At 45.1% G+C, this 17,019-nt stretch overlaps 1 protein-coding gene across 1 annotated transcript in view; it reads left to right on the top strand.

The window, feature by feature from the left end:
• The window catches only part of LOC109917571 (E3 ubiquitin-protein ligase TTC3-like), a 110,379-nt gene that overhangs the window by 16,300 nt on the left and 77,060 nt on the right, over window positions 1–17,019 (top strand). The window contains exons 4-7 of the mRNA XM_048615338.1: window positions 4,876–4,963; window positions 7,519–7,569; window positions 9,872–10,001; window positions 11,900–11,982. Of these exons, the coding sequence (XP_048471295.1) occupies window positions 4,876–4,963; window positions 7,519–7,569; window positions 9,872–10,001; window positions 11,900–11,982 (352 nt within the window). The remainder of the gene's footprint in view (window positions 1–4,875; window positions 4,964–7,518; window positions 7,570–9,871; window positions 10,002–11,899; window positions 11,983–17,019) is intronic.

Genomic DNA, 17,019 nt, shown 5'->3' with positions numbered 1-17,019 from the left:
ACAAAAGTTTTCCTCAAATAAAAGCCCATTCAGCACTGTGGGGATACTGGAAATTGGAAACAAACATGGAGAATGCTGGAGAAGCTCGGCAGGTCTGGCGGCATTGATGGAGATAGTTAATGTTTTGAGTCTTTGGTTCTGAAGAAGCGTTATACTGGACTTCAGATTCTCTGACGCGACCTTCAATTTTAAAACGGTGCCCCCCTTGTTCTGTACTGACGCACAAGAGGAAACGCCTTTTCCACATCCACCTTTGTCAAGCTCCTTTCCTCAGTCCTTGACTGTTGGGCTCAAACCCTGGAGTGGGACTTGAACTCAGAACCCTGTAGCTTGGAAGCAAGAGTGTCACCCACCTAAATGTTCAACTAAGACCGATGTGTGCCTTGAAGGGGAACTCTGAGATGCTGATGTTTGCTCGCATGCTCAGTTGTTGACCTTCTAGCTAGTGGAGGTCATGTGTTAGGAAGATTCAGTCAAAGCAACCTCGGTGTAGAGCAGGGCTTCCCAAAGTTGGCATCCTGAGCTCTGACCGAGTCCCAACAGCTGAGCGGCCCCTTTAAATCGTAGAATCACTGCAGTGTGGAAGCAGGTCATTTGGCCTATCGAGTGTTCACTGACCCTCCGAAAAGCATCCCACCCTATCCCTGTAACCCTGCATTTGCCATTAGCTAATTGACCTAGCCTGCACATTCCTGGACTCTACGGGTAATTTAACGTGGCCAATCCACCTAACCTGCACATCTTAGGACTGTGGGAGGAAAGCAGAGCACCTGTAAGAAACCCGTGCAGACATGGGGAGAATGTGCAAACTCCACACAGACAGGTGTTGGAGGCTGGAATCGAACCCAGGTCCCTGGCGTGGTGAGGCAGCAGTGCTGACCAGTGTGCCATCCTCTCAGCCATTCTTTTATAATGGACGTGGCCACAACTGGCTGAATTTTTTGAGGCCTGTTGGTATGTTTTGCAAAATCCTGTGGAAAAGATTTTCTGAAGAAGGGTCCCGACCCGAAACACTGCTCCTCTGATGCTGCCTGGCCTGCTGTGTTCCTCCAGCTCCAGACTGTGTTATCTCTGACTCCAGCATCAGCAGTTTTTGCTATCTCCTGTGGAAAAGTGGGTCCTTTTTCACTTAAAATCTCTGTGAATTAAACCGTTCCATTCCCGATTACATCCCCGATTACATACCCCAGTCTCATGGATCTCTTAAATCTTCCAACTACCCCACGTCACCTACCCCACTCTCTGTTTGGGTTAAGGCAAATTTTGGACAATAAAATGGCATCAGAATTAGGAGACATTTGGGAAACACTGGGGTAGGGTGGTCACAAAGGGCTGGTCTCTGCTCTGTAGAGTTGTATGTGGACCCCCAACCATCTGATGTCCAAACCACATGTCCGAGTCTGTTCTGCAGTGTGGGAGAGTCGAAACCTGCCATGAACACAAGTGAGGTTTGTTGCAGTTATCCCTAGAGAGCAACCAGGAACTGAGATTCTACGGCCAACCCAGAGATGATTAGTCTGATGCTCGTGGCCAAGCATCTAGCACAGGTGAAATCTGCCTTGTTCACTTTCAGTTCCCTGTGTTCAAAAGAGACCTGAAAAGTCCCCTCCTTTTTAGGCACTGTCTGTTTCCTTGTTCATTTCCATTCTGAAACCACAGGCACCATTTGTATGCAGACACCTGGTCTATCACTAGCTTCATGTCAGTTTTGAGAGAGTTTCCTGGCAGCTTGGATAAAACCTTCCTGCACCCTGTGTACATTTGACTTTGTCCTCTGCCTTACGGGAAAATGCCCTCTTCTTCATAGTCTTCTGGGCTTGGGCGCTTGCCAAGCAGGAATTGAGTGGGCTGATTGGCATTCTGCCAGCATTTAGTGTGGGCTAGTGTTTCAACACTAGTGGGGAGCCTGTCATTTTATCCGTTGCTTATTGTCTCTCCATTGTTGCATTACATCTCCCCCTGGAATATTTTTTTCAATATGACAAGTAGCAGATCTCCTGACACCTGCAGAGAGATACCTGTGAACAACCTTCCATTAGCGTTTCATGTCAAAATTATTTTTCTCTTTCTGCTGGGGAGCTGCCTGTAGCTCCCTCTCTTGTGATTTCTCTCGCCTACGAATCAAAAGGTCGTGGGCTCCAGCCCCTGTCCAGACAACTCCATATCTAAGCCGACACGCCCAGTGAATATTTGTGGGAGTGCTGCACTGTCTAAGGGGCTGTACCTCCGATCAGGAATGAAACCAAGACCCTGTCTCTGTCCTATCACGTGGATGTAAATGGTAACATGGCACTGTAGAATCATCATCATAGAATCCCTACAGAGTGGAAGCAGGCCATTCGGCCCATTGAGTCAACATGTGTTTTGAAGCAAGGCAGAAGAGTTCTCCCCTGTCTCCTGTTAAGGAAGGTGATGGCATTGTGGTAATATCACTGAATAATCAGAGGTCCAGGCTAAGCCCAGGTTCAGATCCCACCATGGAAGCTGGTGAAATCTAAATTCAACAAATAAACCTGGACTATAAATTTCAAATCTGTAACCATGAATCTAAATCGATGGTTGTCGAAACTCATCTGGTTTACTAATGTCTTTTCGGGAAAGAGGTCTGCCATCCTTACATTGTCTGGCCTACACATGATTCCAGACCCACGGCAACGTGGTCGATTCGCAACTGCCCTTAGAAAAGATTTGCCAGGATCTTGCTGGGAATGGTGGGTTTGAGGTATAAAAATAGACTGGGACTTCATTCACTGGAATGTAGGAAGTTGAGGGATGACTGTATTGAGGTTTATAAAATCATGAGGGGCAGGATGAGGTGAATGACATGGGTTTTCCCCCCTAGGATGGGGGAATTCAAAACTAGGGGTCTTTTTTTAAGGTGAGAGGAGAAAGATTTAAAAAGGACATGAGGGGCAACTTTTTTACACAGAGTGGTTTTTGTGTGGAATGAACTGTCAGAGGAAGTGATGGATGTCGATACAGTAACAACGTTTAAAAGACATTTGAATAAGAACATGAATAGGAAAGATTCGGAGGGATATGGACCAAGCACACAGGTGGGACTAGTTTAGTTTGGGAACATGGTCGGTATGGACTGGCTGGACCATAGGGTCTGTTTCCGAGCTGTATCACTCTATGACTCTGTGATGGACAACAACTATGTCTATGGTACCCCCGTATCCGTGAAAGAATGAAGAAAAACAAAACATGCCTTCACTGCAACAGGATAGATTCTGTCTGGTTATTATCAGGCTGCTATTTGTAGGATCTTGTTGTGTGCCATTTGGTTGGTGGACTTCTCTTGGTGACTACTCTTCCAAATTCTTCATTGGCTGTAAAGAGCTTTGGGGTGATCCTTGGTCATTGAAGATACTTCAGAGGTCCAAGTCCGCACTTTCTCCAGTGAACGTGATTTGATTGGCTGCTCTGATGGCTCGCAATCTAATGTCCTCTCATCGCTAGCAGTACATTTGAGGAAGTTTTCCTTGACCTACTGCTGGCCACAGTGGGCCCTGGCATTGGGAAGAGAAAACCTGCCGTGAATTGTATTGCCTAGATCACCTGCAGTTATGAGTGAAGAAGACTAATCATCCCACACCTAACTCCTCTATCCTGCGCTCCTCATTTGCAGCATCTAATTGTTCTTCAAATGATCCCAGTGCTTTTGCCTCCTCCTGTATTCTGTTTCGTGTGTTAATCTCTCCTTTGAATGAAGAATAATTTCTCGACCTCTGTGCTAAATGAACTGTTTATAGTTCAAGCCTGTCCCCTTGACCTACTCTCTTAATTTAATTTAAAATTGACAAGCCGGATTTACATTTACCTGAAACTTGGGTTCCTATAAGAGCTTGGATCTCTCCTTCAGACTGAAACACCCCTGGGTTTCTTCAGTGTTTTTTTCCCCCTTGTAACTCATTGTGAGATGAGGGTTTAGTTTTCTTTGGACTGCTTCCAGGTCACAGCAGCAGCTATTGCTGGAGTTGTGTCCGTGCGGGTGTTAGCTGAGGGGACACCCATCTTTCAGCTGTCACCGAAAGGTGCCTCACAGTGAGCTGTGAAACAGGCTACTGCTGCCCTGGGTCCCGATGGATGGAGACTGTGGAGTCAGGAAAGGAGGAGAGGGAAGGAACTTGACCTGCTTGAGGATTCTGTGTTGTACTGTTCAGAAAGTATATAATAGAGTGATTAAAGGCTTCCTAAAGATCCCAGCAGCGATTCAGAAGAGGCTGGAGAGGCACCAGAGTTTTTCTTCACTTTGTCTTTGGCATTGCTAGCGATGCTCACATCCAGTGAAATTGACTTGCTGTGTTGTTTTAGTGTCCAAAAAGAGAAACCAGGAAGATTTGCAAGTGAAATATTGACACGACCAGACTTGTATACCTACAGTTAGAGTTCCAGTAATACATTCATTTCTAAGTATTGTTAGTTTTTCCCTGTGTGGGGGTTTGGAGGGTTGGTGGGGTTGAGAGTCAACCATATTGTTGTGCGTTTGGAGTCACGTGTAGGCCAGACCAGGTAAGGATAGTAGATCACCTTCCGAAATGAGTGTTAGTGAGCCCGGTGGGTTTTTACAACAATCAACGATAGTTTCATGATCACCATCACTGAGACTAGTTTTTTTATTCATTAAATTTACATTTCCCCAGCTGCCATGTTGGGATCTGAGCCAAGAAGGCATTATCTTGGGCCTCTGGATTTTTGGTCCAGTGGCCTTACCCCTCGCAGTTGTCTCCCGTCTATATATTGCTGTGTAAATGCCTGGTATGAAAACGGGACTGTCAAGCAAAGTGTAAAAAATGGAAAGGAATTCCTTTAGCTTGCTTTCACTTGGGTTGGTTTAGATTGAGCTGTGTTTTTTTTCTCCTGTTTCTGTAGGAACTGCAAAGATGAATCTGTGGATTTAACTGCGATCCAGACCATGGAAATCTTGTGGACACTTTATGGAGAAATGAAAAAGAAGTGTGTAAGTTGGAACTTGCTGTCTTATTTACACTTGTGTCTCCGTGCAGGCAACCAATGTATGTGCTGTGTTTGGCCCTCTCAACAGGGCAGGTTTGCTGTCACCGTCCTGTTTAATTATAGGGATTTACAGGGAACGCTTGGTCGAGTGTGGTAGAGGAAAACTAGCTGGTAGTCTTAAGGAGAAGTTGTTGTTGTCTTAAACAAGATGCAGTTTGTTGCATGTTAGTAACCAATTACGGATTACACTGATATGATTGCAGTTGTTACAGAGACTACGAAGAACTCCTGGGTGTCAGGTCTGACTCCCCCAAGATCCTAAGCTGTTCTGCCTGCAAGTCCAAACGATATCATCTTAAGATGCTTTGAGGACTCCTCAGTATTAACCCTTTCGGATGCATTCTCCTTGAGGCAATATCTGCCACAAAACTTTCTTCTCATTTTAGATGTTATGCATTTCTGTATATAGCTGTTCGTAGAATCCTTACAGTATAAAAGCAGGCCATTTGGCCCATCGAGTCCACATTGACCCTATGAAGAGCATCCAAACCAGACCCACCCCCACTACCCTATCTCTGTAACCCTGCATTTCCCATAGCTAACCCACCTAACCTACACATCCCTGAACACTATGGGTGATTTAGCATAGCTAATCCACCTAACCTGCACATCTTTGGTCTGTCGGAGGAAACCAGAGGAAACCACACAGACACAAGGGGAATGTGCAAACTCTAGACAGTCACCCGAGGGTGGAATCGATCCAGGTCCATGGCGCTTGGTAGATCTCTCGGTTGGAGACTGACTTTGATTTGTTTCCTGACGGTACGAGGTCTGTAAGTCCCTTGTGTTATCCACTTCCTCACTGGGGTCGTTCAGTTGAGCCGGATTGGCCGATTGAACCACAGTGAGATGGGGTTCCTGTGATTCCTTCGTATGACCTCTTCAGCTGAGCAGTGCAACCAGTGTACGATCTGCAGCTCCTTGGAAGATCGAACCTTTCCTCTAAGGATACCTTATCCACAATTGTAGCCCCTGACCCAAATATGTCAACTGTCTTGCATGGTGATGTCTATTATAGTGTGTACCAGTTGTGCCCAGTAGAGATGCTCCTTGTTAGTCCTGTGGTTGTAAATATGGAGTTAACCACTTTGGAAGTATAGTGAGCTGAGTCTTCAGCAATTCTAGTGGTGGATCTGTAATTCAGTGTTGTATAGAAGTCAACATTTTGAGGAGCAACGTTGTATATTGTCTGATTTAATTCTCCCCTAAGTCAGAAATGTGTGTGTGGTGTGTGTGTGTGTGTTATGGTTCCAAAGTCATTGATTGGGTTTTGGGAAATTAATGGTGGTAAGCTTTTATTACATATTCTTTCATGTGAGTGTCCATCCACAATTGCTTCTTGAGAAGATAATGGAGAGCTGCCTTCTTGAACCACTGCTGTCTACATGGTGAAGGCACAGCGCTGTTAGGAAGGGAGTTCTAGACTTTTGATTCAGTATCCTTGAAGGAACGGCAATATGGTTCTAAGTCATGATATTTCTAACCCCCAGGATGTTGCTTGTTGGGGGCTCAGTGAGAGTAATGCCATCACTAGTAATGGAGGACAGGTAGGTAAACTGGTTAAAAAGACATATGGGCTACTTACTTTTCAGAGTCAAGGCATTGAATACAAGAGCAAGGAGGCTATAGTGGAGTTGTATATAATGTTAGTTAAGTCACAGCTGGAATACTGTGTACGTTTCTGGCCTCTACACTGTAGGAAGGGTCTGATTGCACGAGAGAGGGTGCAGAAGAGATGCAGTAGGATGTTGCCTGGGCTGGTGCAACTCCGCTATGAATAGAGAATGTAGACTGGCGTTGTTTTCCTTAAAGGTGAGGTGGAATCTGATTGAGGTGTACAAATATCTAAAGTACACATACAGGGTAGATAGGAAAAAGCCTTTCCCCTTAGAGGGGTCAGTAACCAGGGGACACTGTTTTAAGGAAAGGAGCAGGAGGTTTAGAAGGAAGTTGAGGAAAAATGTTTTCACCCAGAGGGTGGTGGATATTTGGAGTTCACTGCCTGAAAAAGTGGTAGATTGGGACCCTTCAAGACATTTCCTAAGTATTTAAAGGAACACTTGAAATGCAATAGCTGGAACATTGGATTAGAATTGATGGATGTTTGATGTCCAATGTGGGCACAATGGGCTGAAGGTCTCTTTCTGTGCTGTTGTTTTATTCCAGCTTGTAATCTTCTTGTGGATAAAAGCCAATCAACTGCAGAACCTATTGCCTCCATGTGTAATCTTGTGTTTACGCTACATTATTGTGACGTTTGTACACTGTGAAATATATGAAAATATGTCTTGGAATGATTGAGATTATCCTCTAATTGAGGGGTTTTGTTAGCAGAGGATCGTTTTGTTGGGATGCGAGAGATTAGGAAGGATTGGGACCCATAAAGAGGAAGCGTGAAAGGAAAACATGGAATATTGTATAATGCACTGTATGTGATCTGTATGCATCATGTCTCAGTTAGGAGTATTTGTCTTATTTTCTTTCTCCATTTGATTTCAGAATCATAGTGGTTTTGTTGCTGCCCTCCTGAAGACCTTTGAGCAAGTGAAGGTGAGAAATCAGGAAAGGAGCTGATTTAATGCTATCCGTTCAGCCAGCTGGAGCTGCATGAGACTGTGCGGTGTGCTCCACTCTGGGTGTCGACAGGAATTTAGGATGGAGAAAGCTGCCATTCCAGAGCAGATGGCTTTCTCAAGAGATTATTGAGCAGTCACCCAGAGCATTTATTAACGTGCAGAACTATTGGTCTGTCCTTTGATAGCATCCAGGAGAAAAGAGGAAAGTTGAAACTATAAGTGCTTTCAGATGCTGCCATTATGATGGTAAACACCAAAAGGATGAACCCAGCCTTTGGAGGAAACTTGCCCTGTCTAGAGGATCCTTTTATAAGGGATTTTGTTTTCCCTTGGCCCACGCCTCCTGAAGGTAGACTCTGATTGTTGCTGTTACACTCCACACATAAAGAACCCTGCTCAAATGGTCATTATTCATTTATGAACCTCAGTAGTCTAAGATTCTCTGCCAGACACTTGGTCTTGGTGTCAGGAGGCTATTTGGCCCATCAAGTCAATACTGGCACTCTGAGAAATCCAGTCAGTCCAGTTCTGTGCTCGATCCTCATGCCTCTGTAAATTCATTTCTTCTTGCCATCACTCCTCATCTCCAGCCTCCTCATAACTTGTGACTTTCAGTTTTAGTCTCTGCTACCTCATAACATTCTTCTCCTCTCCCCACGTCTCTTGACCCAAAGCAAAAAATTTGGCGGCAAAAACAGAAAATGCAGAAGATACTCAGCAGGTTTAGCAGCATCTGTGGAGGGAGAGAAGCGGAGCTAAGGTTTCAATTTGATGTCCTTTTGCCAGAACTGGGAATTACGAGGGAGGTTATGAGCAAGGGATGGATGGGACAAGGACAATATGGGGTGGAAGGTTTCAGAGATGGACTAACAAAGGAGATCGTCCTGCAGGGTCACAGGGAATTGTGTTGGAGCAAGAAATAAAGAAACAAACAATGCACCAGGGCAAGTAATAAGAGAAAAACTGAAACGAGCAAGGAATAGGCAACAAAATGGGGTTACCAAACACAGATTGGGTAATGGCTCTATTCAGTCTACAATCATGATGTTGAGCTCCCAGCAATCTCTCATTTTAATTCTCCACCTTGGCCTGACACCTCTGTCCTTGATCTACGCTGTTTGAGTGAAGGTCAACGCAAGATTGAGGAGCAGTGCTCAATTTCTGATGAGGCACTTTACAGCCTTATGGACTCAACAGCGAGTTCAAGCATTTCTGATCATTCTCTCATTTTGCTTCCACGGCAGTAACATCCACCAGTCAGCCATGAATTTTTCTCGTTCACTGGGGCCCTTACTTCAGGATGCTGTCCATGTCACCTGACTTCATGTTTAGATCAGGCCAGGACATAACACAGGCAGCTGTAACTTTTCTAACCCCTGATTTACAAGGATACATCCCCTGCTGCCTAGCAACACTTGCTTGCCTTCAGTAATTTTCTCATTATCCCTAAACTATCTTGCCTCCTGTTAATTACGTTATTTATTGTAGCATTGCAATTACAGTATAAACATCACCCATCAAAATTGAATCTATTCTATTACTCATGTCTTAATTTTATATTGGGCTTTATAACAAAACCTGTTGTTTCTCCTCATCTCAATAAAGATTTGTTACCTGATGACAGGAATGTTTTACCAGTGTTGTCTTGGCAACCTCTCTTCACTGGAACGCTTGTCTTTCTAAGTCAAGTCAAACCCACATTCCCACTTTAGATATTATTTCAGCTATTATATGTAAAAGAATCCTCAGTCATTTTAGGTTCATATTTGTCCAAAACCTGTAGTTGGCAGACTATTTGACTGTAAGATCATCACAAACTGGCCCAAATTGATTGCCCATTGCCCTCGGACAGTGACGCTTCCAGGTGAAAAGCAATAGGAATAATAATCACGGCTTTTTCTTTAACCTTTCCTCCGTAATTGTTGCCATGGTGACATGAGTAAGAAAAAATATCTGGCACAGAAAGCCAGTCTCAGTAATGGTGACCATGAAACTATCATCAATTGTGATCAGAAACACATCTGATTCACTGTTGCCCCTTAGAGAAGGAAATCTGCCACCTCACCTGTTCTGTGACTCCAGACTGACAGCAATATAGTACACTCTTTACTGCCCTCTGAAATGGCCTAGGGAGCTTCTCAGTGTAAGTGCAGTTAAAAGTTAGGTAATGGCTTGCCAATGACACCCACGTCCTGTGCAACAATGTTTTGAAAAATGAATCTTTTTATTCCGACAAAAGGAGAATCTACTGCTTCTTTCTTGTGTCCTCTCTCTAGGATGACGCTGACCTGAAGGAGATTATCTGCTCTACCAAGCCTTTAATAAATCAAATTCCTATTGACAGCATAGCCCCTCACTGGACAGAACTTCAGAGGAACACAGCCCTCACAATACTGATGGCACACTGTAAGTTTTCTTCTCAGTCTAGTCACAACTTACGATGTACGTTTTTAAAAAAAAAGTTATAGCTTTTTTGGAGATACGTTGGTGTCATTTGTCACAAATCTCCTCAAAGATCGTATCTTATTGAGGGATAAACTTGTATTAAAAAAGCACCCTTTTTCAGGAATGCTTAAACAATATTTTGGGATATGTTATAATTACTGCAGATGCTGGAAATCTGAAACAAACACAGAAAATGCTGGAGAAACCCAGCAGGTCCAGCAGCATCTGTGGAAAGAGAAACAGAATTAACTTTTTGAGTCTGATGTGACTCTTCTTCAAACTTGGAACGTTATTCTGCTTCTGTCTCCACAGATGCTGCCAGACCTGCTGAGTTTCTCCAACATTTTCTGTGCTTATTATTGTATATGAATGCTTGGAGACGTGACACATTTTTTTTTCCCTTATTCATTAACTGGATGAGGGCATCGCTGGCCAGGCAGCATTTATTGCCCAGAGGGCAGTTCAGAGTCAACCACATTGCTGTGGGTCTGGAGTTACATATAGGCCAGACCAGGTAAGGATGGTAGTTTCCTTCCCTAAAGGACATTAGTGAACCAGATGGATTTTTCCGACAATCGGCAATGGATTCATGGTCATCATTAGACTCTTAATTCCAGATATTTCATTGAATTCAAATTCCACCAGCTGCCGTGGCGGGATTTGAACCCGTGTCCCCAGTCTCTGGATTAACAGTCCAGCGGTAATACCACTAGGCCATCTCCTTCCCCTGACATGGGAAATTTAGTGCGTGTGGGAGCGATAGGTGTGTTTGCCCCCTTGGGTTTTCACACCTTACGTTGGGGTCTGGTGCTGGGGTCATTTCCAGAGATTGATCAGCACGAGTCAGCAAAAGCTGTTATTGAAGGAAGCCACGTGTTGAACAGACCACCCCATTGAGGCTTATCAAAAAGACACCTCTTTTCTGATGATTCCAATCTGGAATGTCCCAACCTCCTGACTGATGGCTGAATCTCTGGGCAGGAATGGATGGGACCAATCAATCTTAATGCAGTAATGCACATGAACAAACTTTCACACCTCTATAATCATGCATAACTTTGTTTTTTTAGCAACATTCCCAAGCTTTTAGTGTTTCCACATAGGTTTCGGGCAGCACATATTAAGTAAGATAGCTCCCTGGTTTTTATTGTTGAATTATCAGTGTTTTTTTTTCTCCCCCATTTTATTGGGGTCAGTGAGTGATTCTGGGGCCATGGGTATGTTGTACAAAAGGGCATTCCTTCATGTACAAGCCTAGGCAGCATGTGTTAACAGGGTCTTCAAAATTTCTCTTCGTCTTTTCCCCTTCCAGTTGCTGAGTGTTTGTATGAAACAGAGACCAATAGATTTTGGTGTTTTGGCAAATCAAGTGATATGGGGATTGGGCAGGAAGATGACATTGAGGAGGTCATCCATATTGAATGGCAGAGAAAGCTTTCAAATGGCCAAATAGCCCATTCCTCCAGTTTCTTAAGAGACCAAATCCCAGTCTTGTCTCCACGTACACTTTTTCAATTGTGGGGGGTGGTCACTAGAGAGTGATATGTAAAGGAGGCCTGAGGAAAAAGGTTTGCTCAGTCTGTTTCTACGACCTCTCTACGTCTGTCCTGACTGAGCAGGCCACTGAACAAACCAGAGTTTGAACGGAAATGATTCCCATTATTCTATACAAATGGATGACCAAATGAATTTCCCAACTGAGCAACAAGGCGGCAAGTTACCTTTTTAACAAACAAAGCCCACAATTGGCAGCTCAGCTCAGTCCAGGTATGTGCCCTTCTTTTCCATGTACAGTATCTCCATTTATAGCTGTGGGACTTTGTTGCTGGAAGTAATGCCTTGCTGTATCTTCTGCTCAGTTGCAGATCATATAAAGAAATTCGCTGCCGAGGGTGACTCTGTGCTCACTGACTTTGAAAGAAATTGTGAATCAAATAACCAAGTATGTATCTTTTTTGATTTCATGTCCTGACACAAACAGGCTCCGATGTGTTCTGGAATGGATGTTTCTTTGCAGATTCTGTTATGCCTCACGGGAGTAGTGTGCTAAAAATGAAGCCCTGCTGTTCTCGGAGTCATCACAAAAGCTAAAGATCTCCCAATTTCCCTGTCTTTTAGGCCCATAGTGACAGAAAGCAAGGTTGTAGTTTCTGTACTCAATGCAAATTAGTATTTATTCCAAGTAAATAGATTCTAACTACAAGTAAACAATAATGAACTGTCAACATGTAACACTAATAGTTAAAACTCTAACCCCGTCCTTTAACAGACACCCATATATCCACATACATATATAAATGCGCGTACATGTACACACACACACGTACATGTACACACGTACACACACGTACACACACACACGTACATGTACACACACACACACGTACATGTACACACACACACACGTACACACACGTATACACACACACACACACACACACACACACACACACACACACACACACACGTACATGTACACGTACACACACACACGTATACACACCACACTAAAGAAATGGGTGTTATGGACAGAGGGAAAACTGGGAAAGCAGTGCAGTGGTCTCTGTTCACAGGGTCTATGAAGATGGTTTTTGTGCTGATTACAATGCTGCTTCTCCTGATGCATTAACTGGTTTGCAAGAGGCTCGTTCACTTATAAAAGGCATCTGACTTACTAATTAAAAGTCACTGCTTACAGCAATTGCACAAGGGAAGATAAACTGGTTTTCTTCAGGCTTTTACGGAGAACAGAGAGAGTACGTGAGCTGGTGGAGGTCTGATGACTTCTTGTTATCTTGCTTACAGCCCCAAGCTGTTGAGTTAGCTGGGAAACAATCACATCATTGTTGGCAGGCAGAAGGCCTTTGTCATTGATAACTGCTCATGAGTTTACAGACCAATCAGCTACTTGTTGCCAGTTGAATCTCCATTTGTACACAACACTGGCTGCAGCTTGTCTGCAGCTTCTCCAACCAGTGGTCGAACCAGCAACTGTGTAAACAGCACTTACAATGAGCGTCAGGTTACTTGCTTTCAAAATCATGCACTAATCATTCAGCAATCTTTGGTTTTTACAGCAGTTCTTTTCCCATCTCAGTTCATAATCAAAAATACTTGAAAAAAATTAAAAGGTGGTCTTTACAATTCATAGAGTAATCACGGCTGAGAAGGACGCCATTCATCCATGGAGTCCACGTATAGAGCAATCTCGTCATTGCCCGTATTCATGCATTCTCCTGGAAGTTTATCTCCCTCAGTGTGGACCCAGTTTCCTTTTGAAATTGTTGTTTTGCTTGCTGCACCCTAGTAGGTAGTGAGTTCCAGAATTTTGCCACTTATTACTGTGTTAGCGAGTGTTAACAGAATGTTCTTCCTCAGCTTCCCACCCGCATCTCCTGCATAAAACCATAAATCTGTCTCCCCTATTTTTTTTGTACCATCAGCTAGTGGGAATAGCTTTCCTTTTGGCTACCTTGTGTACACCTTTCATAATTTTGTAGACCTTAGTCAGATTTCCCATCAATCCCTTTGTTCCAAGGTGAACAACCCCATCTTCCCCAAATGGAACGTGGCTACCTTCCCTCATTGCTGGAACCCTCTGTTCCTCATCCTCTCAAGGATCTTCAGATCCTTTCTAAACTGTAGTGATCAGGACTGAATGCAATATCTATCTATAGCTCAACCAGAACTTGTATAGGTTCAACTGAAAGTTTCAGCTTTTGAGCTCAATACCTCAGTCTGTGAAGCCAAAGGCCCTGTATGCTTTGCTAATTACTTTTCTGATGTGTTCTGAAAGCTTCACAGACATATTCCCATCAATGTCTCACACCTCCTCCCCAGGTCTCTCCGTCCTTCAGCAATTCTTTAAAACTGTATAATTAATTATATTGACTGTCCACATCTCTTCTGCCAAAAGGCATCATTTCATATGTACAAATGTGCAGGAAATACCTCTGTAGTCTCGCAGCCTCTAGACTGGGCCTTTGCCAGAACAGAGAGTCTGCCAGACCGTGGGAGGTTGTGACTCCCCTAACCCTCGCCTGACTACTATATTTCACTGTCTTCCTGCCCCAGCAGAAGCACTGCTGCCCCTGCACCCATTCCCTTGCAAAACCCAACTACTGTTCGCACTTAAATAAAAACCGAACAAACTGCGGATGCTGCAAATCAGGAACAAAAATAGAAATTGCTGGAAAAGCTCAGCAGGCCTGGCAGCATCTGTGAAGAAAAAGTCAGAGTTAATGTTTCGGGTCCGGTGACCCTTCCTCAGAACTGATGGTGGCTGGGAAAAAGTCAGTTTATATGCAGAAGATAGGGAGGGGGATGGGATAGGGAGTAAACGATATGATAGAGCCTACAGAGAGAGAAGAGCAGTTGGACAGACAAAGGAGTCAATAATGATCTGGCTGGGGGTGTTAATAGTTGTTAATGGGGACTGTTAGTCGCTAACAGTGTTTGTATGTAATGGCAGGCTATGTGGTAATAAGTGTGTGGGGTAGGGGGCTGGGACATAGAAGAGTTTAGGCCCTAAAACTATTGAACTCGATATTGAGTCCAGAGGGCTGCAGAGTCCCCAAGTGGAAAATGAGGTGTTGTTCTTCAAGCTTGTGTTGAGCTCCACTGGAACATTGTGCAAGCCAGAGACAGAAATGTTGACCAGGGAGCAGGGTGGTGTGTTGAAGTGGCAGGCAACAGGTAGCTCAGGGTCTCTTTTACGAGCAGACATAGATGTTCTGCAAAGCGGTCACCCAGTCTACGCTTCATTTCCCCAATGTAGAGGGGACCACATTGTGAGCAGCGAATGCAGTAGACTAGATTCTGGGAAGTGCAGGTGAAGTGTTGCTTCACCTGGAAGGTATGTTTGGGCCCTTGGACACTGGGGAGGGAGGAAGTAAATGGGCAGGTGTTGCAGGGGAAGGTGCCATAGGGCTGTGGGGAGGTGTTGGGGGTGAAGGGAGTGTGGAGCAGTGTGTCCCGGAGGGAACGGTCCCTGCGGAAGGCGCACAAGGGAGGGGAGGGGAATATGTGTCTGGTGGCGGAAATTGCTGCTAATGATCCTCAGGATGCTGGTGGGACGGTAGGTAAGGACAAGGAGAACCCTACTGCTTTTGCGGGAGGGAAGAGAGGGAGTGAGGGCGGAAGTGCGGAAGATGGGTCTGCACCCAGTTGAGGCCCTGTTGACAACGGTGGTGGGGAATCCTTAGTTGAGGAAGAAGGTGGACATTTCAGAGGCTCCTTTGTCGAAGTGGGCCCCATCTGAACATATGCGACAGAGACAGAGGAACTGAGAGAATGGGATGGAGTCTTTACAGGGAGCAGGGTGTGGGGATGTATAGTCCAGGTAGCTGTGGGAGTCAGTCGGTTTATAGTGAGCATTAGCGGCCAGACTATCTCCAGAAATGGAAACAGAGATGTTGAGGAAGGGAAGGGAGGAGTCAGAGATGGACCAGGGGAAAGTGAGGGCAGGGTGGAAATTGAAAGTGAAATCGATGAACTTTTCCAATTCCGGACAAGAGAGGGAAGCAGCAGCAATGATATCATTGATATTTCGGAGAAAGAATTGTGGGTGGAGGCCAGAATGGGACTGGAACAAGGAATGTTCCACCTACCCTTCGAAGAGATAGGCATAACTGGGGCCTATGCAGGTACCCATGGCCACCCTTCTGACCTGAAGAAAATGAGAGGAGTTAAAAGAGAAGTTGTTGAGGTGAGGATGAGCTCAGCCAAGCACAGGACGGTCGTGTGGTTGGGGATGGTTCAGGTCTTTGTTCCAGGAAGAAGCGGAGACCCCTAAGACCCTCCTGGTGGGGAATGGGCGTGTAAAGGGATTGCACATTTAGGGTAAAGTGGAGGTGGCTGGAACCTGCAAACTGGAAGTTTTGAAACCGGCATAAGGCATCAAATGAATCATGGATGTATGTGGGCAGGGATTGGACTGGGGAGAGAAGACTGAGTCAAGCTAGGAAGAGATGAGTTTTGTGGGGCAGGAACAGGATGAAACAGTGGGTCTGCCTGGACAGTCCTGTTTGTGGATTTTTGGAAGGAGGTAGAAGCAAGTTGTGTGGGGGTGGGTGACTATCAGTTTGGAAGCAGTTGTGGGGAGGTCATCAGATGAAATGAGATCAGTTACCATATTAGATACAATGGCCTGATGTGCCATGGTGGGGTCATGGTCCAGGGGAAGGTAGGAGGAGGTATCTGAGAGCTGACGCTCAGCCTGTGCAAGGTAGAGGTCAGTACGCCAGACTACAACAGCACCACCCTTATCGGCAGGCTTAATAACAAAGTTAGGGTTAGATCTGAATGCATGGAGTGCAGTCAGTTCGGACGGAGATAGGTTGGATTTGATGAGGGGGCCAGAGAAATTGAGGCGACTAATATCACGTCGACAGTTCTCAATGAACAGATCGAGTGCAGGTAAAAGGCCAGATGGAGGGGTCGAGGTGGAGGGAGAGTGTTGGAGCTGGGCGAAGGAGTCTGTGGGACGGGGAGAGGACTCTTATCCAAAGAAATGGACACGGAGGAGAAGACGGCGGAAGAAGAGTTCGACGTCATGTTATGCCCGAAATTCATTAGGGTGGGGACGCAGAGGGATAAAGCTGAGGCCTTTGCCGAGTACAGAACGTTCAGCATCAGACAGCGGAAGGTTGGGAGGCATAGTGAATACCCGACAGGAGGTGAGGTTGGGAGAGGGGATGGAGTCAGAGGGAAGGGGAGGAGAGGAAGGTTCCTCACTATGTGGTCTTATCTACATTGGGGAAATGAAGCGTAGACTGGGTGACTGCTTCGCAGAACATCTACGTTCTGCTCGCAAAAAAGACCCTGAGCTACCTGTTGCCTGCCACTTTAACACCTCACCCTGGTCCCTGGCCAACATCTCTGTTTCTGGGATAGTAGGAACTGCAGATGCTGGAGAATCTGAGATAACAAGATGTAGAGCTGGATGAACACAGCAGGCCAAGCAGCATCAGAGGAGCAG

Source organism: Rhincodon typus, chromosome 32 (assembly GCF_021869965.1).
Source record: "Rhincodon typus isolate 14 chromosome 32, sRhiTyp1.1, whole genome shotgun sequence".
Lineage (NCBI taxonomy): Eukaryota > Metazoa > Chordata > Chondrichthyes > Orectolobiformes > Rhincodontidae > Rhincodon > Rhincodon typus.
The sequence above is the reverse complement of the archived record's forward strand: the minus strand, read 5'-3'. Positions and strand labels throughout refer to the sequence as shown.